Here is a 20729-nt window from a genome sequence, read left to right on the forward strand (position 1 = left end):
GGGTGCCTACGGTACATTTCTCCGGGGTGTAAAACACTGCTTTTTGAGCCCATTTCGCCGCAAGGGATTATTTCTCTAAAATTTCCTACAAGAACACAAAAGAACACAATAAGTACTTAATCGAGTCTAACAATACATAACATTGAGAACAAAATAGACACATAAATGCGTCTATCACTTACTTCCCAAAAATAGTTAGGATCGGTTATACCTTGTCACACAATATAGGCTATGACCGGTTCTACCTTGATTCTCAACATAAGTTAAGATAGGTTCCACCTTGTTATCTTGCATTGGCCATCCAAATATTATTCTATAAAACCGGACCAACACACTTATGATTTCCCTTTCGATTATGAAACAAGTTCATACATCTACTTCCTTAGACCAATGTAATAATACATAGTTTTCTAGGATGAAATCACACCTATATCTCACACGTAATTAAATAACTGTATACATAGATTATGTTGATGTCATGCTTACGAAGTTCAAAAGATAAGCGTTATACTTCATAATTAATATAATTTCGTGACACTTTGATCATACTGTTATGACCAAGTATAATCAGTAGAATGTTATAAATATAGCTTTGCATGTTCTGTTTTCAAGATAAAGCGACTTGAAAGATACGTTAGGAATGGAAACAAGTCAAGTTAATAGTACTAACCTCAAGTAGAAGGATGATGCCTTCGTTGCAGTCGAAACTTCTTCATATTCTTCAGGTCTTCTGAGTAATACTTGTGAGTCTCAACATTCCTAGACTTTCTAGTATAACCTAAACGAAGTTAACACTAGTAATTAATCAAGCGACTCTAGATGAGTTTTGATACTAAAGTATGACAACCAAACTTGACATACCAACAGTTGGTAGGTTCAACTGACCTATGCTCTAACAGGTTCGGTTACGGAACTCGTGTAAAATGACTTTTTCGGTTTGGCAAGTCTGCCAAAGTACTAAAAGCAATTTGATGTTCATTAGAACACCTAAAATTTTAATCATGATGCACGCACATAAGTGTTTATGTGATCAATGAAGTCTTATAAGTGTCTAAGAGAGTTCTAACAGTGCTAAACATATTTTTTTTTAAATCTTGAGCATCAGCTAAAATCTGCTGGGACAAATGGTAGAACGCTTCGTGAGCCGTAAAGATTGTTCACGAGTCAGGATGCTACGGTTCTTGAACCGGCTTCGCCAACCCTAGACTACCGAACTCAGTTGACCACGGTTCGTGAAACGTGTTCGCCAACTTATTCTTGCATATTATACCAACTTCAAAATTCAATGCACCACGGTTCATGTACTTTACCCAACTAAACTTACGGTATGCAAACTGGTTCGCCAACCTTCCCTGTATTTCTGAAACTCAGATATCTATGGTTTGGGAAGTGGTTCGCGAACCTACCCTGAGCATAAATATCAGAAGTTCTGAATTTCTCTCTTATGGTGTTTTAAACATTCTCAGGTGATAAGATCATTTGCATGGGCAATTTTCAATTGATCCATGAATTAATTCACAAACAATAAATTTCTTAGAACTAATATTGTTAAGGACTATTGAACATCTTTACTAAAACTTCTTAATTGTAACTCTACCAGAAATCATACAACATAATCTCAACAAATAGAATGCTAAGATGGTGAGTAAATAGAATGGTCCAGTCTTCACATACCCGATACAGAAGTTCTTCAAATATCTTCGTAGATCTTTAGTCTTCGAAGGTGATCTCTGATACTCAACTACCAAATTCTAACCTAGTCCGAGACTTGACTTAGTAGACTAGAAATCTTCAATTGATCCACAAATTAATTCACAAACAATAAATTGCTTAGAACTAATATTGTTAAGGACTATTGAACATCTTTACTAAAACTTCTTCTTTGTAACTCTACCAGAAATCATACAACATAATCTCAACAAATAGAATGCTAAGATGGTGAGTAAATAGAATGGTCCAGTCTTCACATACCCGATATAGAAGTTCTTCAAATATCTGCGTCGATATTTAGTCTTCGAAGGTGATCTCTGATACTCAACTACCAAATTCTAACCTAGTCCGAGACTTGACTTAGTAGACTAGAAATCAAAATATAATTTTGATCAACTAATATTGACAACAAGTTTGAGATACCAAAACTTGTGGGTTCAACCGACCAATGCTCTAACAATCTCCCACTTTGCCAATTTTAGTGACAAAATTATTCAATATATTTGGATTCAAAAATAAATAAACTTTTCATCTCATAATTCACTATGCTTGGTTTCCTTGGTTCTTCAATACACGTCTTGAATTCTTCATACTTCAAGTTCTTCTAATATTCGGCATGTGTTTGTCTCTCTTCTCGCCAGTTACGAAAAAAGAATTTAAAAATAGCGATATTAATGTTAGAGGCACTAATATACAAGATTTTCATCAGAAAAGTAATCATCGACAAAAACTATTCTCTACGCCAGTCACGGACAAGAGAACAACTAGTGCGATATGACTCAACATAAGAATTATAACTCCTCTATCCATGAACAAACGTAGATATTAAAGTTCACCACTTATTCCTTGGAAGTGACGCATTCAAGGAAGTAAGTCGATCCCTAAAGAACATCTTACGGAATCCTGTAGCAGTTTATTCACAAAGGTGTAATCCTGGAGAGATCAAAACTGCAATTCTCAAAATAGTTTACTGGTGTGTGTCATTTGCGTATCATATTAGTTTATATTTTTCCCGTTGTTACTAACAAATATTACAACATTAGTAAGGATCATTCCCACGAGGAGCTGTGTAATCGTTATTTGTTTTTGACTTCTTATGTAACCAAAAAGAGGAGTTGTGATGAAACAAATTAAATTATACTAATGAAATAACAGAAAGTAAATAAAAAGAGAGATCAAGGGAATAAAATATTGATTAGGGGTTTTGATGAGTGCCAAATATCGTATATATTTATCCCTTTTTGTTGGCATTTAACTCATCTTTTGTGCAGTAATTCTACATTTTATCCCATATTCTGTATTTTCCTTGTTTTCAAGAATAAATATTTTTCTTAATTAATTTTGCATTTTTAGGTAATAAATAAAGTCTGGATGACTTGCGGAGCAGAAAAGAGCTGAAGAGTAGTGAAAAGCCGGAAGAAATTACGTAAGGAAGCCGCAAAGAATGGTGCGCACAAGACCAAAAAGCTAGGAATGGGCTCAAGAAGGAAGAATTGTTCTTAAAGAAGATATGGGTTTGGCATACCCAAGGCCCAAAACCCTTACCCAAACCCATTTTCTATATCCATACCCGCCTCCATTCTCAGCCGTTAGATTGGATCCATCTCATCATCCAATGGTCGCTTCTTCATCGTGCATCAAAATCTGAAGTCCCTGCAAAACACCATAGTGCCTAAATTCCAAGCCTTCAGATTAGATCACATTTAGATCCTACGGTCGCTTTTTTGCCTGCGCATCAAATCTCGATACTTCCGCTTAACACTTCAACACCTAACCCCATCTAGAGCCGTTAACTTCGTTGTATCAAGACATCCGACGGTCGCTACCAGATTCTTCAGGAGTAGCCATCCGATTCACCTACCAGCTTTGCATCCAGTGACTCAGATTCGCCAACATCGAACTTTGATATCCCGCCTAACACCCAAGTATCGAACACCTATACCCTTCAGCCAAACGCACCTTACCCAAATTCTCATCTTCCTCCTTCGAGCAGTCGAGCTCTGCTCCTGCCATGTCCGCCACCTTACCCTGCCCCGCTCAACCACCACCTCAACCACCACCATCTCCTCTCAAATCAACCAAACACCATAACCCATCTCCACTACCATCATTACAACCTATCTAGCCACCTAATTTCCCATTTTTATACACGTTTTTCTCAAAACCCTAACGTGTGAAAAATTGGTAAATTAGGTGAGTTAGGAGAGCAATTGGAGGTATGGGAAGCAAGAGAAGACTAATTCTAAGCATGGGTTGAAGTTTGATTGGAGTCAAAGATTAGGTAAATTTCTAATTTTAATTTCTAAAACCCTAATTTTTCTGATTTGGGAATTTTTTGGGGGAAATCAATTGAATGTTAAATTGAGGTATGGGTTAGTCTATTAGGGTTGTTATCAACATTAGGTAGGATTATTGTGATTTAATTTTGATTTTCACCAAACCCTAATGGGGACTGTTTTGGTCCTGTTTTGGGGGAATTGATTGTAACTATAAAAAGGGGACTGTGGGTGTGATGTGAACTTATGCTGGAATAGCCAGTGTCCAGAACTGTTATGTTCTGTTAATGTTTTTTTGAGTCTCTTCAATTTGTGCTGTTTCATGCACTGTTCCTGTTTAATCATGTATGTGTTCTGTTCAATTTGTTGTTCATGTTAAGCTGCTGTTAATGTGATGTTTGTGATGTTTGTTCCTTCATTGTTCATCTTTTGTTCATTATTTATGTTTTCCTGTTCTCTAATGTTCTTGTTATGTATGTTCTAAACCTCAAATGCTAGGAATAGATGAAACCATGAATCAATAAGATAGTCTTCATCATGTGCAGCTCGTGTCCAATGTTGTTAAGCCCTTAGACTAGTTGTACTTTAATCAGACAATTAGTACTTTGGTAACTATTTTAGCTGTGAGTAGAATATCCCCTAGGTTAATGGTGGATTCAACATCCTAGTGTTCTTTCATCACTCATGTTTACTGTTTTGTGTGAATGTTAGGCTAAAGCCTTTAGAGCATTGTGTTGATTGAGCAGTGGGGAGAAACTAGTGCTCACTAGTGACTGTGAGCAAACTAGTTCTCTTCCCACTCTAGTAGTATGCCTAGGCTCACCTTCACCATTTCACCTTCACCATCACCCCTGCCCTTGGCTTAGGCCTTGGTTCCATTGTTCTCTGCTTGTAGTTTCATTGTACTGTCACATTTACCTCACTATTACCTTGTGTTTATTGTTTTATCATCCATTGCCTCATTATTTCACTACTATCTTCATCACTTTCACAATCTTTTGTCACTGCTTTGTTTAGTGCATTGTTGTTTAGTTCTTTGCTGTTTAGTCATTGCCTTGTTTAATTTTCTTCATTGTCTTTGCCTTAGGCTAACTGCCTTTGTATTATTGCCCCACTGCCTTCTTCCTCTATCTTTGCTGTTTTTGGCCTAGAGCCATTGTTGCTCACTGTTACCTGTCTCTCCTGGTCACTTCTTTTCTTCTTGACCAAAAACTCTCTAAGCCCACTGTCCATTGTTTGTACAAACTGAAGCCCAGTTCACTGAGGCAAAGACCCAGTTCAATCCAAAGATCAAGCCCAGTTCAATTCACATCAGAAACCAACTGAACCCAAGTTCAGCCCATCAAAACCACTGAAAGCCCAACTCATTCCAAGGGTATTCATAACCCATTAGCACTCAAAAGCCCATTGATTATTCATAGCCCAATAGCAATTTAGAGCCCAAAGTAGCTAAATACTCCAAACACACCCAGTCTCTGTGGATCGACCCGTACTTGCACGAGCTACAACCGACGACCGTGCACTTGCGGTATTACTGTAGGCCCGTTTCATTTCGCTTCAGTTTTAGACGCTTTCCCGGGTCCACCAAGTTTTTGGCGCCGCTTCCGGGGACCATTTTGCATTTAAATATAATATCTTCGGGCCCACCAGGTTTCATCTTTCATCGCCAATCATGATCCTCAATCGATCAAAATCACCATTCATTCTCTCTTCGTACCAATTGATAGACGCATTTATATGTCTATTCTGATCTCAATTGTATATATTGTTAGTGCTCGATTTTGTACTTATTTGTTTATTTTTATGTCTTTATAGGTGTTTTTGGAGAAATAAGTTCTTGTGCAAAAATTGGCTCGAAAAGTGGCATTTGCACCCTGGGAGAAAATTACTAAAAGCACCCAGAAAATGTGTTAAAGGCACCCCGGGAATACGTCGAAGGCACCCTAGAAAAGTAATATTTACAACCCATAAAATTGTTAAATCCACCCCTCAGTTGGATAAGGGCACCTCCATGCAAACTACTATTGGCACCCCGGGAATGGATAAAGGGCACTCATCTTCTCCAATTCAAATTTGTCTTTTGGCGGGAAAGTTTGTGCAACAAAGTTCAAATTATGGTCTGATTTTCCGGCAAGATTTGGATAAATTCAATCTCTGGAATTAGTTGCAATGGTTCTGTTCGGAGTAAACATGCATGGTATAAGTTCTCTTCAACATTAAAACTAATCAACCGAGAAATAAAAGGAAAGATACCCAAGGGAGGAAACGGGATTCAGGCTCTGACCAACAATTCGACGAGGCGTGCTTTAGACTGAGGGAACTTAGTAGACCAGCAAAAGATCATGACATTGTCTTCTACAGGGAAAGCATGACACGAATCAACACATGGACCTTGCAAGACACTACGAGGGATATAGGCATAATTATTGAAGTGTTCCCATAATAATTCTTGGGGAAACATTGTATTAACATATGATTCAATTTTCATAAAGCCATTAGAGACACTGGTGTCTATAACTAAGGAGTTCAGTTTAGAATATAATGAACCCATGAATAGATTGTCAACGGGAAGTTATCACCTTTAGCCATTTTGATAGCGAGAGGATCTATAAACGGCTTCAACAAAATTCCATCATCTTCAAGTACATCTCTGGATAACCATAAAGATAAGAAAGCAACAATGGAGTGCTATCCGCAGGCTTATTGGGATCCTTCTTTAACGACGGCCAGTACCTCAACCATTGGGCATAACAATTTCTAGACATCTTATTAATGTCATGGGTCTTAGTTGTCAAGATTTCATACATTGCAGTCTCTTCCGCTGAGGACTTTTCAGGAAAATTACCTGTAACAGGAAGATGCAACAAGAATGCCACATCCTCCAAAGTGATGGTGAACTCTCCCCATCTGCATATGAAAGTGTGAGTAGGGACGCACCATCAAGCAAGCAGAGCTACCATACTTCACACATCATAGTTAATGATCAAATCTTCCGACGCGCTGACGGCCTCAGTTATTTGAGCACTGTCTAACATGGCTCGAACATGGTCATGACGCAACATATGCCTTGTCCATCCTGAGAATTCCTTCAAAGGTCTTCGAGAAAGTTTGAAGTTCATGGACGAAGCAAAATAATGTCCACCTTGCAGACGTAACCGAATTATTGCTTGGGGAGATGTCAGCTTTTTCTGAGTAATTTCCCTAGGATTTATGAAGAGACGAAATACATGACCTGGAGGATATTTTTCGGGTTTATACTGAACTACAAAGAAATCATCATCCATATTCGGAGTATTCTTAATTACTGATCCTTCTTCTTCGTCATCATTGGAAGCATCATTATAGCTATCGACTGACATCTCAGCAAGATAGCTATGACATTCATGCAATACGTCTACTTCAATATATCATATGCATAAGATGCAACTATCAGTAAATCAATGGAATTGAGGCGCAACAATATTGAACGATAAAGATGCTCACATCAACTAAAAAGAATATGAGTCTACAAAATAGTAACAATCAAAATTCTTACAAGTTTACAATCACTAGCAACTGGGATGATAAAACAAGAGTTGATATTTGAAAGGCTTGCTCATTTCTTCACAAAAAGTACCTGCAAAAGCAAGCAAAGTTCGTTATTCAAAACTCAAAACTTGATTTTTCAAAAATTGTGAGCAACTCACGTAAAAAATAGTTTGTTGCGTGGACAGACGTCCATTCTAAAATCGTGAAATCTCATGTAAATATATTATGTTACCATGGATAATTGTCCACTTTCAAAAACAAAATCATCGAAACCAAAACTTGATTTTCAAAAATTAAAAACGTGGTTAACTCACGTAAACTTTTTCTTACTATGGACGAGCGTCCGCTTTTTCAAAATAAAATAAAATAATAATAATAATAACATAAGCAACTCATGTAAAAAATTATTATAGACACTCGTCCTTTTTTCGAAATTGGACAGATGTCCATTCAAAAACGTGAAAGCTCACGTATCAAAAAAAACTTAACTAAATGAACGAACATTCATCAATTTATTTTTCTTGGTTACCTAGTCAGTGTTGTCGGCCGAAACTTGGTAGGACGTTTGTCGGCGACAGACGGTGGTGGAGCTCTGACGAATTTGCTCTCTCTTTCCTTGCTGCTCGAGTATGGAAGAATGGAGAATGATGAGAAGGCTCTAGTCGGTTGGGAAGAAATTTAAATAAAAGGGTTTAACTCCCTTTTATACTAATTTTATTTATTAAACCTAATTAGACAAGGATTTCCTTCTTGGGTCGCGGGTTCACAAGTGTTAAACCCACCAAGTTGGTCATTTGTCCACCCAAATTAGCGGTGCTTCATCGATTCACGCTCACCGTACGATGCTCTATCATATTTCCAGGATCGTTTAAGCCATTATTCGCATATGAGTACATGACATCATCGGAGCCACTCGAGGAATCTGGTAACTTCTCTAATGACTGAGTTCAATTACTTATTTTGTTTATGATTAAAAAAAACACCATCCAGTGCTTACTACGGAACATGATTGTCCCTTACTAAGCAAGGCACTTAATGCTGATGGTGGATTTTTTATGAAGGCTAAAGTCGTAAAATCATAATTTTGTATATTTCTGAAACATCTTCAGACGAATGTATGAAATTCATATTTTAAAATTTAGACATGAAAGCTCATGTCACGATGATTTCTGGCTGAGTGTATAACCTCTTCAGAATATGCATGAATATGTAATTACTAAAGCCTCTCAGCTGAGCTTTCGATATTTTGCATATTTCATCAACAATACTGATTAATTAAAGTATTCACTTCTGTACAGAATCAAGAATGATTGGACGGCTCCTAGAAGGATTGACCACTAGTATAGAGTAATAACATCATCAGGATGTCGCAAACGTTCCCTGGCTATGCAGAATAAACATTCAGAACGAGTATAAATCTTCTACTATCTCATACCTAGATTCTCGAATAAATATAATGCTCTTAGACAGATTGCCTGCTAGTATAGAGCCATCAATTAATTAATTCTGGTGCAGTATTCATCAATTGAATTCCTAGAAAATATTATATTTTCATCATAATATTTTATTACTTCAAATCACGGATTTTCTCAGCTGAATTCCATGGATTATGAATAAATATTCACCTTTCGGGCATATGGGTCACCCCTGAGTAAGCCCCGAGAAAATGGTGCGAGTGTACTTAGTAATAATGCACGAACGGGCACCTAAAAATATGAACGAATGTGGATGTATGGAGACCTATGCAACATAGGAAAGGAAAATAAATAAATAAATAAATAAGAGGCGCAAGGACCGGGCCCACCGGCCGCCCGGCCATGCCACGACCAGTGCCAGTCCCGCGCCTCCTCACTTTTCCTTATTTTATTATTATTATTATCATAACTCTTGATTTCCCACATTTGTGTAAACTCTTAGTTTTCCATATTTCTTCAAATATTGCTCAATTCTCCAAAAGCCTACGAAAATCAAATGGTCCCACCAGCGTTATGCCTTTTCACCAATAAATATTAAAATAACATTAATTTAATATTAAAAAATATTGGACGTGTGAGCAAAATCCTACTTGCTCATTCATGCAAAAAATTGAGAGTTTCATTCAAGATCAAACTCTTTTTAAAATCCAAACTATGGCACAAGTTTCCAACAAAAATACCTAAATTATTAGGAATAGGCGCACATTCAACATGGTGGCCCGTGCACCACTGTGGTCGGACCTGGCCGGTCGACTTGGACATCATGGACGGCTGGTCCCACACTCCTTGATTAATTTTGGATAATCCTCCACTTTGGATAATCCTCCATATCTTGGATATTTCTCCACATTTTGGTGAATCCTTCTCCACCAGTTGGACAATTCTCCATACACCGTCCATCCAGTCTCTCCACCACCAATGGACGGTCATCATACCCATTGGTCGGTAGATATTTTTCCACCCATGTTGGAGAGCTCTCCATCTCCTGGATCCAAAGTTCTCCAAAACTAGGGTTTCAGATTTATGATAATTCTGATAAACATCAATAATTTTCATATTAATCCAGCTATCAATATTTTAATTAATATTTAAATATTCGGTCCTGCTACCAACATTTTGTTGCTCGACTGTCCAAGAAGTAACATAATATTGGATAATCATACACTTGGCAGATCATCTAATATTTTATTGACCGACCAGTGAGTCCAATACTTACTAATACTGTAATTCCTACTTTGTCATTCGACAAGTCATGACATATTATATCAGGAATTAGTACTCTATACAACGTAGCAGATTTCACGTTAAATAATCATTAAAATAGGTCCATGATCGAGGAATCTCATTAGACCGACGTTCGTCGATCCAAATCATCAGATCATCATTACTGCCTCACCTGGTAAAATAATATATCACAATTCATCAAACTCGACGTATGTGCACTGTTATTGTCCTAGCTAAGTATGCTCAATCCACGAGTAACAGAGCACCCCACATTCCTCAATAATGCTCGACTCATCAAGGCTAAGACACATGGTCTAGCTAAGTTAACAATTGACCAATTAAACATACACGTCAGTCTTGCAGACTCCACATACATGAGACATCAATCATGTCACATGGGGGGATATTCATTAGGGTTTTGGTCTGGAGGCCTACAACACGTGTGATGTAACAGTACATCCACGATGATAAATGTGAGTAAGTCGTGCTAGCAGTTGAAGGAGTTAACAAAGTAGTGGATGGAAAATCAACCAAGTCTCTCGCGCAATGTAAACTACTTCTGTAATATAAATAGGTTCATCAATCTATGATTTGAGAATATATCTGAACACTACTTAACTCAATTCGATGGATCTCAGTCGAATACTACTAAACGTAACTCAATCAATTTGGTCAGAATTCATTGACGGTTCATCAAACTTGCAGAAGTCTCCACACTTCCACAATCCTTCAATCATTATTTATCTCACAAGTCTCAACTTCCCTCCTACAGATCGACCCTCATCCCTTTTTGTGATCGAATTGATTCTAGAACGGCCATTGTCTTGGTTCAGGCCGGAATCATACAGATTGATCTCTCGAACTCAAAGAACTCCCATGCAATGCCTATGTTAAAGGTTTAGACAATTTTCTTAATTGAGGATCTGCCAAGTGCACAACCCTCCACCTTTTCCTCGAAAATCAACAAATTATTTTTATCCATCAACACTACTATACTTAAACATGGATCATCGTCAAGAATCAAGATCATCTCCAGCAGAAGCATATCCTTCTTGTCTATGTCTTTGTTTTGTTAATTTTTTTGCCAACATTACCATTACCACCACATAAAGTTTGAACAAACCGAATAAATACCACAATACTCTTCGCTGGAATTTCAATTTCAATTTTTTAAAGGATCCACATATGTAAAAAGATTAATTACAAGGTAGTCTTAATATGTTAGGCTAGAACAGATAAGTGATGGATTTTATTGTTGAAAAACAGGTTTGCATCGACAATTAAGACACAAATGGGAACAAGCACAGAAAAACAAGGAAATTTAAAACAACGATGAAAATAACGGTGTGTTTCAATTACTCTCGTGAAGTTGTTCTACAGATAATTTGGTTTTTGGAAAGGGTTATATTTGACATAATTATGGGTTGTATTTAGTCACCGCCTGTAATTAATGTTAGATTCCGTTATGCTAATTGACAAAAAGAGTTACCACGGTTGGTCTTTGAATCCAAGCGATGGTATAATTTTGTACGGCGATTAGTGAAGGTGGGGAAGCTCCCAAAACAAGAAGAGAAATAAAAAAAATAAAAAATTTTGACATTGAAGAGAAATATTGCCAGAAATTGACATGGAAGGTAGAGTTAGTTTGCCCATTGTGACACAATCTCATTCCCCTATCTGCTTTGGCTCTCTTGGCTAGGTTACCGATAAGGCTCGCTGGTAGGCTAGCACAGCAACCTGTTCAATTAATGTAATAATATGTTGTTGGAGGTTAGCTTGTTAGGCTTCCAACTAGTTTCATGTAATAATCATTATCCAATAATATAATTAAAAAAAAAAGAATAATAATAATTATTTAAATAATTATTTTTTTATTATTGGATAAAGAATATTACATTAACTAGTTGGAAACCGAACAAGCTAAACACTTCTACCGAAGCGGATGGGGGATGAGATTGTGTCATAAGGGGACAAGCCAACTCTATCTTCCATGTTAATTCCTGCAATATTACGCCATTAAGGACTCGAACCTGGGACCTCCTGGAACGCATGAAACTTTTTTGTAAAACGGGAATGACCAGTTTTTACCAATGGACGGACGTCTACAGTTTGGATAGATAAATGACGGTCTAGATTCAACCACCAATATTCATTTATACTCTCCTCTCAGGTTTTACATGTTGTACGGAGATCCACAGATTCATGTTATAAAATGCGGCTGAGATCTCACCATGTATTTCTTACGTTTACACCAGCCTTATTCTAATTCAGTCCTTGCTGGAAGATTACATTATTCATCGAATTTAACTTCTGAAGTGTTTCAATTTTTCTCAGCCATCAATGTTAATCAATATCAATTATAAATCCTAGCTATCCTCCAATCTTCTTCACTGCATCATCTGTTCATTTTCTTTCATTTTCTTCGTTTAAACTTGGAGACTCTTCTTAATCTAATTTCTAGGTTTTCGTCATTCCATTTGGCGATACGGTGATTTGTATAGTTAGACCTTCAATCCCTTTACCTCTGGAATTTAGAGCTATGTGTAGCGTCAAAAAGGAGTTTTGAATTTGGGGATTATGAAAAAAATACTGAGATTAAGTTTGGATTATGATTGCTTAATTCTATTTTTGCTGAGATTAATTGCTCTTAGTTGTATGTTCTATGCAATTACATTGGTTCTCTGATTAATGGTTGGTATTGTTTATGAGTAGTTTTAAGGTTTAACCTAGGTACTCATTTAGTTTTTTGTTATTGTTGTTGTTGTCGTTGGTGTGCTGAATTTATGTGTGGTACTGATTTGAGTATTTGTTCCCCTAAGGATTTTGGGTGTGCCTTATTTAAGATCTAACTATCAGAATCTTGAGTAGTTTTAAGGTTTGACCTAGGTACTCATTTAGTTTTTTTGTCATTGTTGTTGTTGTTGGTGTCCGTGGTACTGATTTGAATTTTTTTCCCCTCAGGATTTTGGGTGTGCCTTATCAGAATCTTAATTGTGTGGATAAAGCTAGAGATTTAAAATGAAAAGAGTTTATGAAGTGAAAACGATCATTTGGTAAATATTTTACTCATCTTTTGTTCTGTTCAAGCTTCTATTCAAGAGTGTATAATCTTAAGTAAAGTAAGTTAAAAGTTCGCTTCTGATGTAGTTAACTCCAGATAAGAACAATTGATAAATTAGGTGCAGGAATATAAAGTAAAAGTGAAAATGCAAATGATCATCTTCAATTCATGAGAAAGCATTGAAGTAGCTTCTGATGTAGTTAACTCCAGATAATTTATCCACTCTTATAATATCTAGGTGAATACCTTTCAGATAAAAGCATTATTCACGCAATCGTTGTGTTATATACCAAAGCCAAAAAACTACACATGGTCAGATTTCATTTGTTGATAGTGTGTAGTGAAATAAGCAGTATAAGTGATTTAGTATACAGGCTAATGCCCTGCGTATGTCCTGCAACTATAACATTTAGGTACCTCTGCAGTTCAATTTATCTCTCGGGGTTAGAACATATTTTAAGTTTTCCCTAATAAACTGTTTACCTATTTTGGTTTGTTGTTTTGAAGATCTGAAGTGAAGGGTCTCATTGTAAGGTGGTTACTTTGAAGATTTTCTTCGAATAGTTAAAAGTCAGTATGTATTGGAATATCAAGATTTCATTTAAAGTTGCTAATGTCTTCTTCATTTAGATCTTCATGTGCGTAATTTTTTATTTATCATTTTTAGTTTTCTGTTGTTGCACTACAATGATTTTTTTTTTCCTTTGCTTGATAAGGAAACATGGTTTCGGGGAGTTGTACAAAAGGAACAGGTAGTCTGGGTTCTATATCCAGGTGAGACTATCTTTATATTCGTGTAGCTCTCTTTTTGTTTTCATTTTAGTATGGATCAGTAATTCTAATTTTTTCTCAGATAACTGTGAACCAGCTAAAAATCACTTGGAAAGTGGTAATCATATTTACAGCTTGATTTTAACAGTTAGGTAAGAGTTCAAAGCCACATGATTTTTCCAAGAAAATTTGAAAATAACCTATAATTAGTTAAGAAATTACTAATTCCTTATTTCATTTAGACCAATTTGATTTCATTGGTCTTTGGGTAGGCAGTATAATTATGTTTGAAGTAGCTTCAAAGTACATGAATTTTTTTAGATGGATTGTTAGCGACTGTCATACTTCAGGAGGGCAATATAATCTGTGAGGCGCTTATGATTAATCTTTTGCAGGTTCAAGCTTCATTGTGAAGTCTCGGCACCATATCGGTCAACCGCATTTGCTGCACTGGATAGTGAGATAAAAGGGTAGTGTGGTCCAGGACTACGTTGGATATAGTCATTACCGGAGAGGTATGCCACATTATATTTTTCTAGCTAAATTACCTATCATATACCACCGGGACAATATCTATCATGATTACGTTCTTGCAACAATCAAGCATTCAGCACAAACCACGTTTATGTTATTTTGAAAAAAGGAGGAAGGCAAGGCTAAGGTGGTTGCATCTTTTGTAGAGATATTGAATACCGAACAATGCTTAACGCGTTCAACATGTAGAAGAAAGCGACTCATAGCCTTCAGAATGACTCGCGAAATCCTTTAAGATAACATCCTGCGCCTAACACAAACCAAGGGATTCCCATTGTCAAGAATGGGTCTCCCTGGATCCGAGGATGAAAACCCTCTAAAAAGGCACGCCGTGGGCAAAATATGGTGATCCTCTCTGTGATTTCCCTATATTAAGATTGAAAGGAGGGACGTGATATCAAATATGGTTTCCAATAGTCGTGTGACCGCAACTACAGTCCTGCGGTGGTTCTTTAAACCTTTGAAGTTGAAAATGTGTAATCCTAAGTCCCTAAGTTCCTTTTGTTGGTTAATTATTTTGCGCTCAGATTTCCTTCTTTTGACATTTCCAATGTCTGTTTCATGCCTAACATGACTTGCATCAGTTCGTTCTGAACAATGTAATAAACTTTGCCACTATAGTTGTTGACTTTGTCCTGTATGTTATACTTTTGTTTTTAAAATTTAATTTATGATAATTCTGAACACAATTTAAATTATGATAATTCTGAACACCAATTGGCCTTCTGCATGCGAGGTCCTATCAATTTTTGGAATGGTACACAACCAAAAACGGGGTCTGTCACGTTTTTCTGATGGTCAACCAAAACAGCACATCTCAGTGAGTTGGTATGTTCAGGTTATAACTGAACTGAAACTCTTGGGTATTTTTTTTTATATCATTTGGCATAAGCATGTGTAAGTTCTTATGCATCTCAGTTATTTAACAACAGTTAACAACAAAAGAAAAGCTGATGTGTTGCATCAAATTTTAGCTAATGGTCGATCCTGATACTGATGATGGTTAAACGATTCTGATACTGATGATGGTTAAACGATATTTCTTACATTAAAACAAATGTGAATTCTTAATTCTTACGTTAAAACAAATCCTCGCAGCCAACCAGATATATTCCCATAATTTTTTTTTTAAAGTATTGTCATTGGATTATTGAGTCCAAGTATAAACTTGGGGCATCCGGACTGAGAGAGACCTATTACCATCTCTATTTACATAGATGGTCATATTTTTCCTCCTGAAACATATGTAATCTGAAAGTAAACAACCTCACGTTTCACATCACATGGACAAATACATGACACATACTAAATGAATCGTAACTAAAATGGTGACAGGGTGATCCTCCGATTACAGTGTAGAATAAAGATTAGAACTTCTAGGACAAGTATTTGGATAATGAAATACCAATGTGGAATGACGTGCTTCTCATAGCCTGGCATTATAATTGGACTGACAGGAAGAAAAAAAACAACCAAGAAAGCTTACTTAGTGCATCAAATCTCTGATATATAGCACAACCCCAAAGCCCGTGCCATTACGGCACGGGTTATATCCTAGTAATAATAATGGGACAGAAGATTTATGTGTGGCAGTGAAAAAACCAGGTTGAGCGGCAATTTGTTGCCAATAACACCATCTTTGTGCGTGTTTGACTTTTGTCGAAACAACCTTGGCGCTTCCTTGGATTTTTCCTCTCTATTTTTTTTGGTGTGGTGGGCGGTTGGAACCCATAGCCTCACGAAGTGTCCACGAGGACATCATTTTAGTTCTTTTGTAGCATTTTGGCAACTAGAAATAGAAGTAATTCTAGGAAATTACCAAGAAAGACATGGCAACCAAAAAGTGGAGCAAGAGAGAAAGATGGCGAGGCTCGGTTGAGGACAATCGTCTATCAATGGACCATGACTGAATGAGCACTTTTGTCGAACAAAAAACACAAATTAAACAACATAAACAGAAGACAAACGAATACTAAAAGGAACACCTCAAGTAACTAAAACAGTTCCACTCGCATAAATAGATCACTATGTTACAACAACCAAGCCAGATTACTACGTTACAACAACCAAGCCTTTGCTCCAAAACAAGTTGGGGCAGGCTAGAAACGACACCCAGAACATAAATAGATTACTGTCTCATAAAAAATAAAAACCACATGCTAACTTATCCAAATAAATTCATTTTTTCCTTAAGAGGGGCAAATTCGGCTTCGCTCAGGATCGAACTGAGACCTTCAAATGACGTGATAACCAACTACACCACAAAGCCATCAAATTTATCTAAATGCTAAGCCAATCAAGAGACTTAACTGAGGTCTCTGACCAGTTGGGCTCAATCCAACTGCAGAATAACTTCACCTTCGTATCACGATAATCTTTAGCAGAATGTTTAGTAGTACCAACACAGTGATACATACCTGTATCAAGGGAATAGAATAAGATACCATCTTCATGCAACCTCGGAAAGTAGATTTTGTTCTCCATTTGACTAACTGGAGCAACTGCCGAGATAGAAGATGTATTGCTAACACACAACATATGCCTCCCCAGATCTTTAACTTCAACCCAAACCATTTGAGTGTCGTTCAATCTAAAAATACGAACCCATTTCCCCAAATGGCCTAATAACACACACAAAAGTTTTCCTTCACACTCCACCAAGTAACTCTTATAGATAAACCCACAATTAGGTCCGCTTACCATGGCTAAAACTTCCCAACTTACGTTGTCATTCTCTTGTTTAGATACACCTAAATTTCCGTTTATGTCTAGACAATAGAATACTCCGTTGTAGAAAACTGGATTGTTCAAATCCATCTCGAATCCCATTTGTTTCCTGTTGAGAGGTAAATAACTAGTAGCATCAAAGGAATCACACCTCCAGTGTTCTTCTCCCCGTTTAATGAAGAAGATGGACATGCTAGCATCCAATTGTTTTTTTATGGCGAAAACTACACAATCTGCAGAAGTCGGCAAAGAAGAGAACGAGATACCTGAGAAAGGGGCACCACGATTATTTGGGAAGTCTGGAAGTTTAATACCGGATCTCGTGAAGGGATTGTGGAAGAACAAAGTCAGGCCGTTCACCATGAGCAACCACCCACCTTTCGAAAAGCAAATTCTAGAACCTTTTACCATTTCAGGAATACTAATGAGGTATTTCTCATTATTATGCAGTGGGTTTACGAAATTGTAGATGGATCGATCATAGTCGGAGAAAACCAGCCACGGGGATAAATCTGTGGTCTTGAAAGTTCTAATAGAAGAGGATCTTCTGAGATTCATCATCGCACGGTATCTTTTACTCACTGCACGTAAATGTATGTAATCCAATGTATGAAGATAGTTTGATACTGACCATACCAAATCATCAATAGGCATAATCCCTAGCCTTCCTTTTTCGGTATCTTCTTTCTCATCATCCCTACCAGCTATGTTTTCCATTACCTTTATAACTTCATCCATGTGTTCCACCTTTTCTAAATTACAGTCTGCTGTTCTTCTATCGTCAACCTTACAAATTAAAGAACCAAAACATCATCAAGCAACAACATCTATTCAATCTCTATTACATATGAGAACAGGGTGAGAAAACATGGATAAGATATAAAGAAGTACTACCGGGGCCGAAAAACATGAGAGAAACCTATAAAACCAATTTGGCAAACACATGCCCAACATCCATGTGTACCACTTCAAAACAATGAAAACTCATGGCAGCAACCAAAATATAGAACTATTTTTTGTTCACGATGCCGGTGTAAGGATATTGATGCGTCACGATTACCTAATATGCACGCCCATATTGAACTAACTATTCAGACTTAGATACAGAGCAAGTAGAGTTTGAAGGGAATAAAATAGCATAATAGATACTGCAAAATTCCTAGTAGTGTAACTATTTAAGAAGGAAAGCATAGGGAGGATGCTCACAAAATTCCTGGATCTTTAAAGGAGGCTCGGTTACCTAATGTGATTACAACTTTGATTAGACATTTAATTGAACAAGCATAGCTAGCGAAAACATAAATTTATGTGGCAAATCGGTTAAAGTCAGGGTGAGTTTTGTAAAGAAAATACAGTGCGTCCTTTTTAACATAAATTCAGTTCAATGATACTCTAACATGAACTACATTACTTAAGACACGAGGTTGTATGACCTGAGCAGTATATGAACTACACAGGGTTCATCTGATACAGCTGTATCTCTTAGCAGTTAGCATCAAAGGCACAAGTCAGTAGATCATCAATATGAGAAAAGCAAGTATAAATCAGTGAGACAAAAAATGTATTGTTCTTCAAAGTTACCTCGGAGGTGTAGTAATCATCAGCCACTGAGGCAAGAACCATGGTGTCCGCAGATCAGGGCATGGTAAAGAAAGTGAAATACTTTGATCTTCCGAGTCATATTTGTACAAGCTCATTTCTTCATATTGTGTATAATACACACAACCTTTTGAAAGTCCCAAGTCCGAGGCCAAACAAGACAACCGTGTACAACTGCTAAGGAATAAGACATGGTCATCCAAACTTTTGACACCCACCCAAGCCATTGCAGAGAAATCCAATTTTACGATTCCAATTTGGGATACGCTGTGATGAATCCCTCTACTAATGCCAGCTATAAATATTCGGAAGACATCAGCAAATGATTCCACATAATACACATTAAAAGAACGACCCAAACCTCCAGATGGTGATTCTTTTGAAATGCCATCTAAGCAAACACGAATATGACTTACTGCAAGGGTTTCTTCATCATCGAAATCAGACCCACGCTGTACTTCTATCTCCAAGTAGAAACCGCTCCAACACATTATATGTAACTTACTTTTGAGATATACCATTGATTCAGTAAATTCGACATAATTAAACACATGCTTTCTCCATTGTTTTTCACCAGGGTGACAAAATAGAAGAACGTCGGGACTTTCACCACGACAATCAAAAAGTATGTAAACCATGGAATCAGCATCATAATCATCATTGTCACTACTACTACTGCTGCTGCTAATGCTGGTGTTGGTCTGAGGAGGTGAAGTCAAAAGATAATCTTTGATCAAGTATTCATCAATTACATTTTTGGGCAAACAAGGTAAGTGAATGGTTTCTAGTGATTGGGGATTCCAAAGTGAACAATCTCCATAATTAGGATCAGTATCATCATCCTCACAAACACTGACTACCCACCCTTTGTGGCAAGATTTCTGCCAAAATCTTCTTTTACTTAATTCTGGTATAAATTTGTTTGAATTTCTCTTGTTTAATTGATGATCACAAATGTTATAGAAAGTTTGGAACTTACCATCTTTACCATGTGGGAAAACAAGCCATGGTGCAACCTTAGGTGATGGTGGAAGTCTGCGTTCACCTCTTCTCTGAAGCTCGGATTTCTCCATGGAAGCTGAAGAGGAGAGAGTGAGAAACCCTAGATTTTTGTCAAAACTTTACTTCCATGGGGAAGAGAGCGAGTGTGTGAGACTGTGAGATAAAAACAATTTTCTTTTTTCTCTCAGTTGGACTGGTTCGAACCTATGTCTTCGACGAATGAAGATTGAAGACTTTCAATTTTGGAATCTAAGTTCGGATTTATTTTTTTTTGTTTTTTTCTTCTTTTGCCGGGAAAGAAATTTTACTGATAAAAATAAAGATTACATATAACAAAAACTTTATAAATTAATGTTGTCGGGACCATCAAAATTTATTAATTAAACGAGATATTAATTAATCAATAAATTGATAATTATTAATTTATATATTCTTCAACGTACTCTTTAGTCTCCCACTTTGCTTCATTGTAAATTTCGATCAACATATAACACAAGGTTAGATAATTCGAGTGAGCAATTAGACGGTGATATCACTTAAGACTTGCATAATTTGATTGAAAAGTTGGTTGCAATTCAATAAATGTCAAGATGTCCAGAACACTCAGAAGAAAATGTAGGTAATATTTGTTGATTGGTGAAGAGATAATTGAGTGTTATGGGAACTGATAAAGATGGGAAAGAAGATGATAAAAGTTTTTTAATAGATCTCCCTTCAAGAAACAAAGTTGTTAAAGTGACAATCACATTAAATAATTTCTTGCTGAGCTATGAGGAAAAAACACCAGAAATTCTTTTGATGATGAGAAAAATTAGAGACGAA

At 36.8% G+C, this 20729-nt stretch overlaps 1 protein-coding gene and 1 long non-coding RNA gene across 5 annotated transcripts; one reads left to right on the forward strand and one right to left on the reverse strand.

Annotated features, from left to right (window-relative positions):
- Window positions 1–12439: 12439 nt before the first annotated feature.
- LOC113288441 lies at window positions 12440–15219 on the forward strand. Of its 4 annotated transcripts, XR_003330626.1 has the most exons (7): window positions 12443–12904; window positions 13175–13266; window positions 13782–13844; window positions 13991–14048; window positions 14128–14197; window positions 14441–14560; window positions 14726–15219. It is a non-coding gene; the product is annotated as an uncharacterized LOC113288441 (long non-coding RNA). The 4 variants fall into 4 exon arrangements; XR_003330627.1 differs by having other exon boundaries at window positions 12440–13266; window positions 14689–15219; XR_003330628.1 differs by having other exon boundaries at window positions 12444–13266; window positions 13782–13848.
- Window positions 15220–16591: 1372 nt separating this feature from the next.
- Window positions 16592–20138, reverse strand: LOC113288442 (F-box/kelch-repeat protein At1g57790-like). The gene is made up of 2 exons (XM_026537480.1): window positions 18888–20138; window positions 16592–18092 (listed from the first exon to the last, which is right to left on the reverse strand). Exons 1-2 carry the CDS (start codon window positions 18927–18929, stop codon window positions 16860–16862), a joined length of 1275 nt encoding a protein of 424 aa, XP_026393265.1. The 5' UTR covers window positions 18930–20138; the 3' UTR covers window positions 16592–16859.
- Window positions 20139–20729: the final 591 nt, after the last annotated feature.

Source organism: Papaver somniferum, chromosome 6 (genome assembly GCF_003573695.1).
Source record: "Papaver somniferum cultivar HN1 chromosome 6, ASM357369v1, whole genome shotgun sequence".
NCBI classification, from domain to species: Eukaryota; Viridiplantae; Streptophyta; class Magnoliopsida; order Ranunculales; family Papaveraceae; genus Papaver; species Papaver somniferum.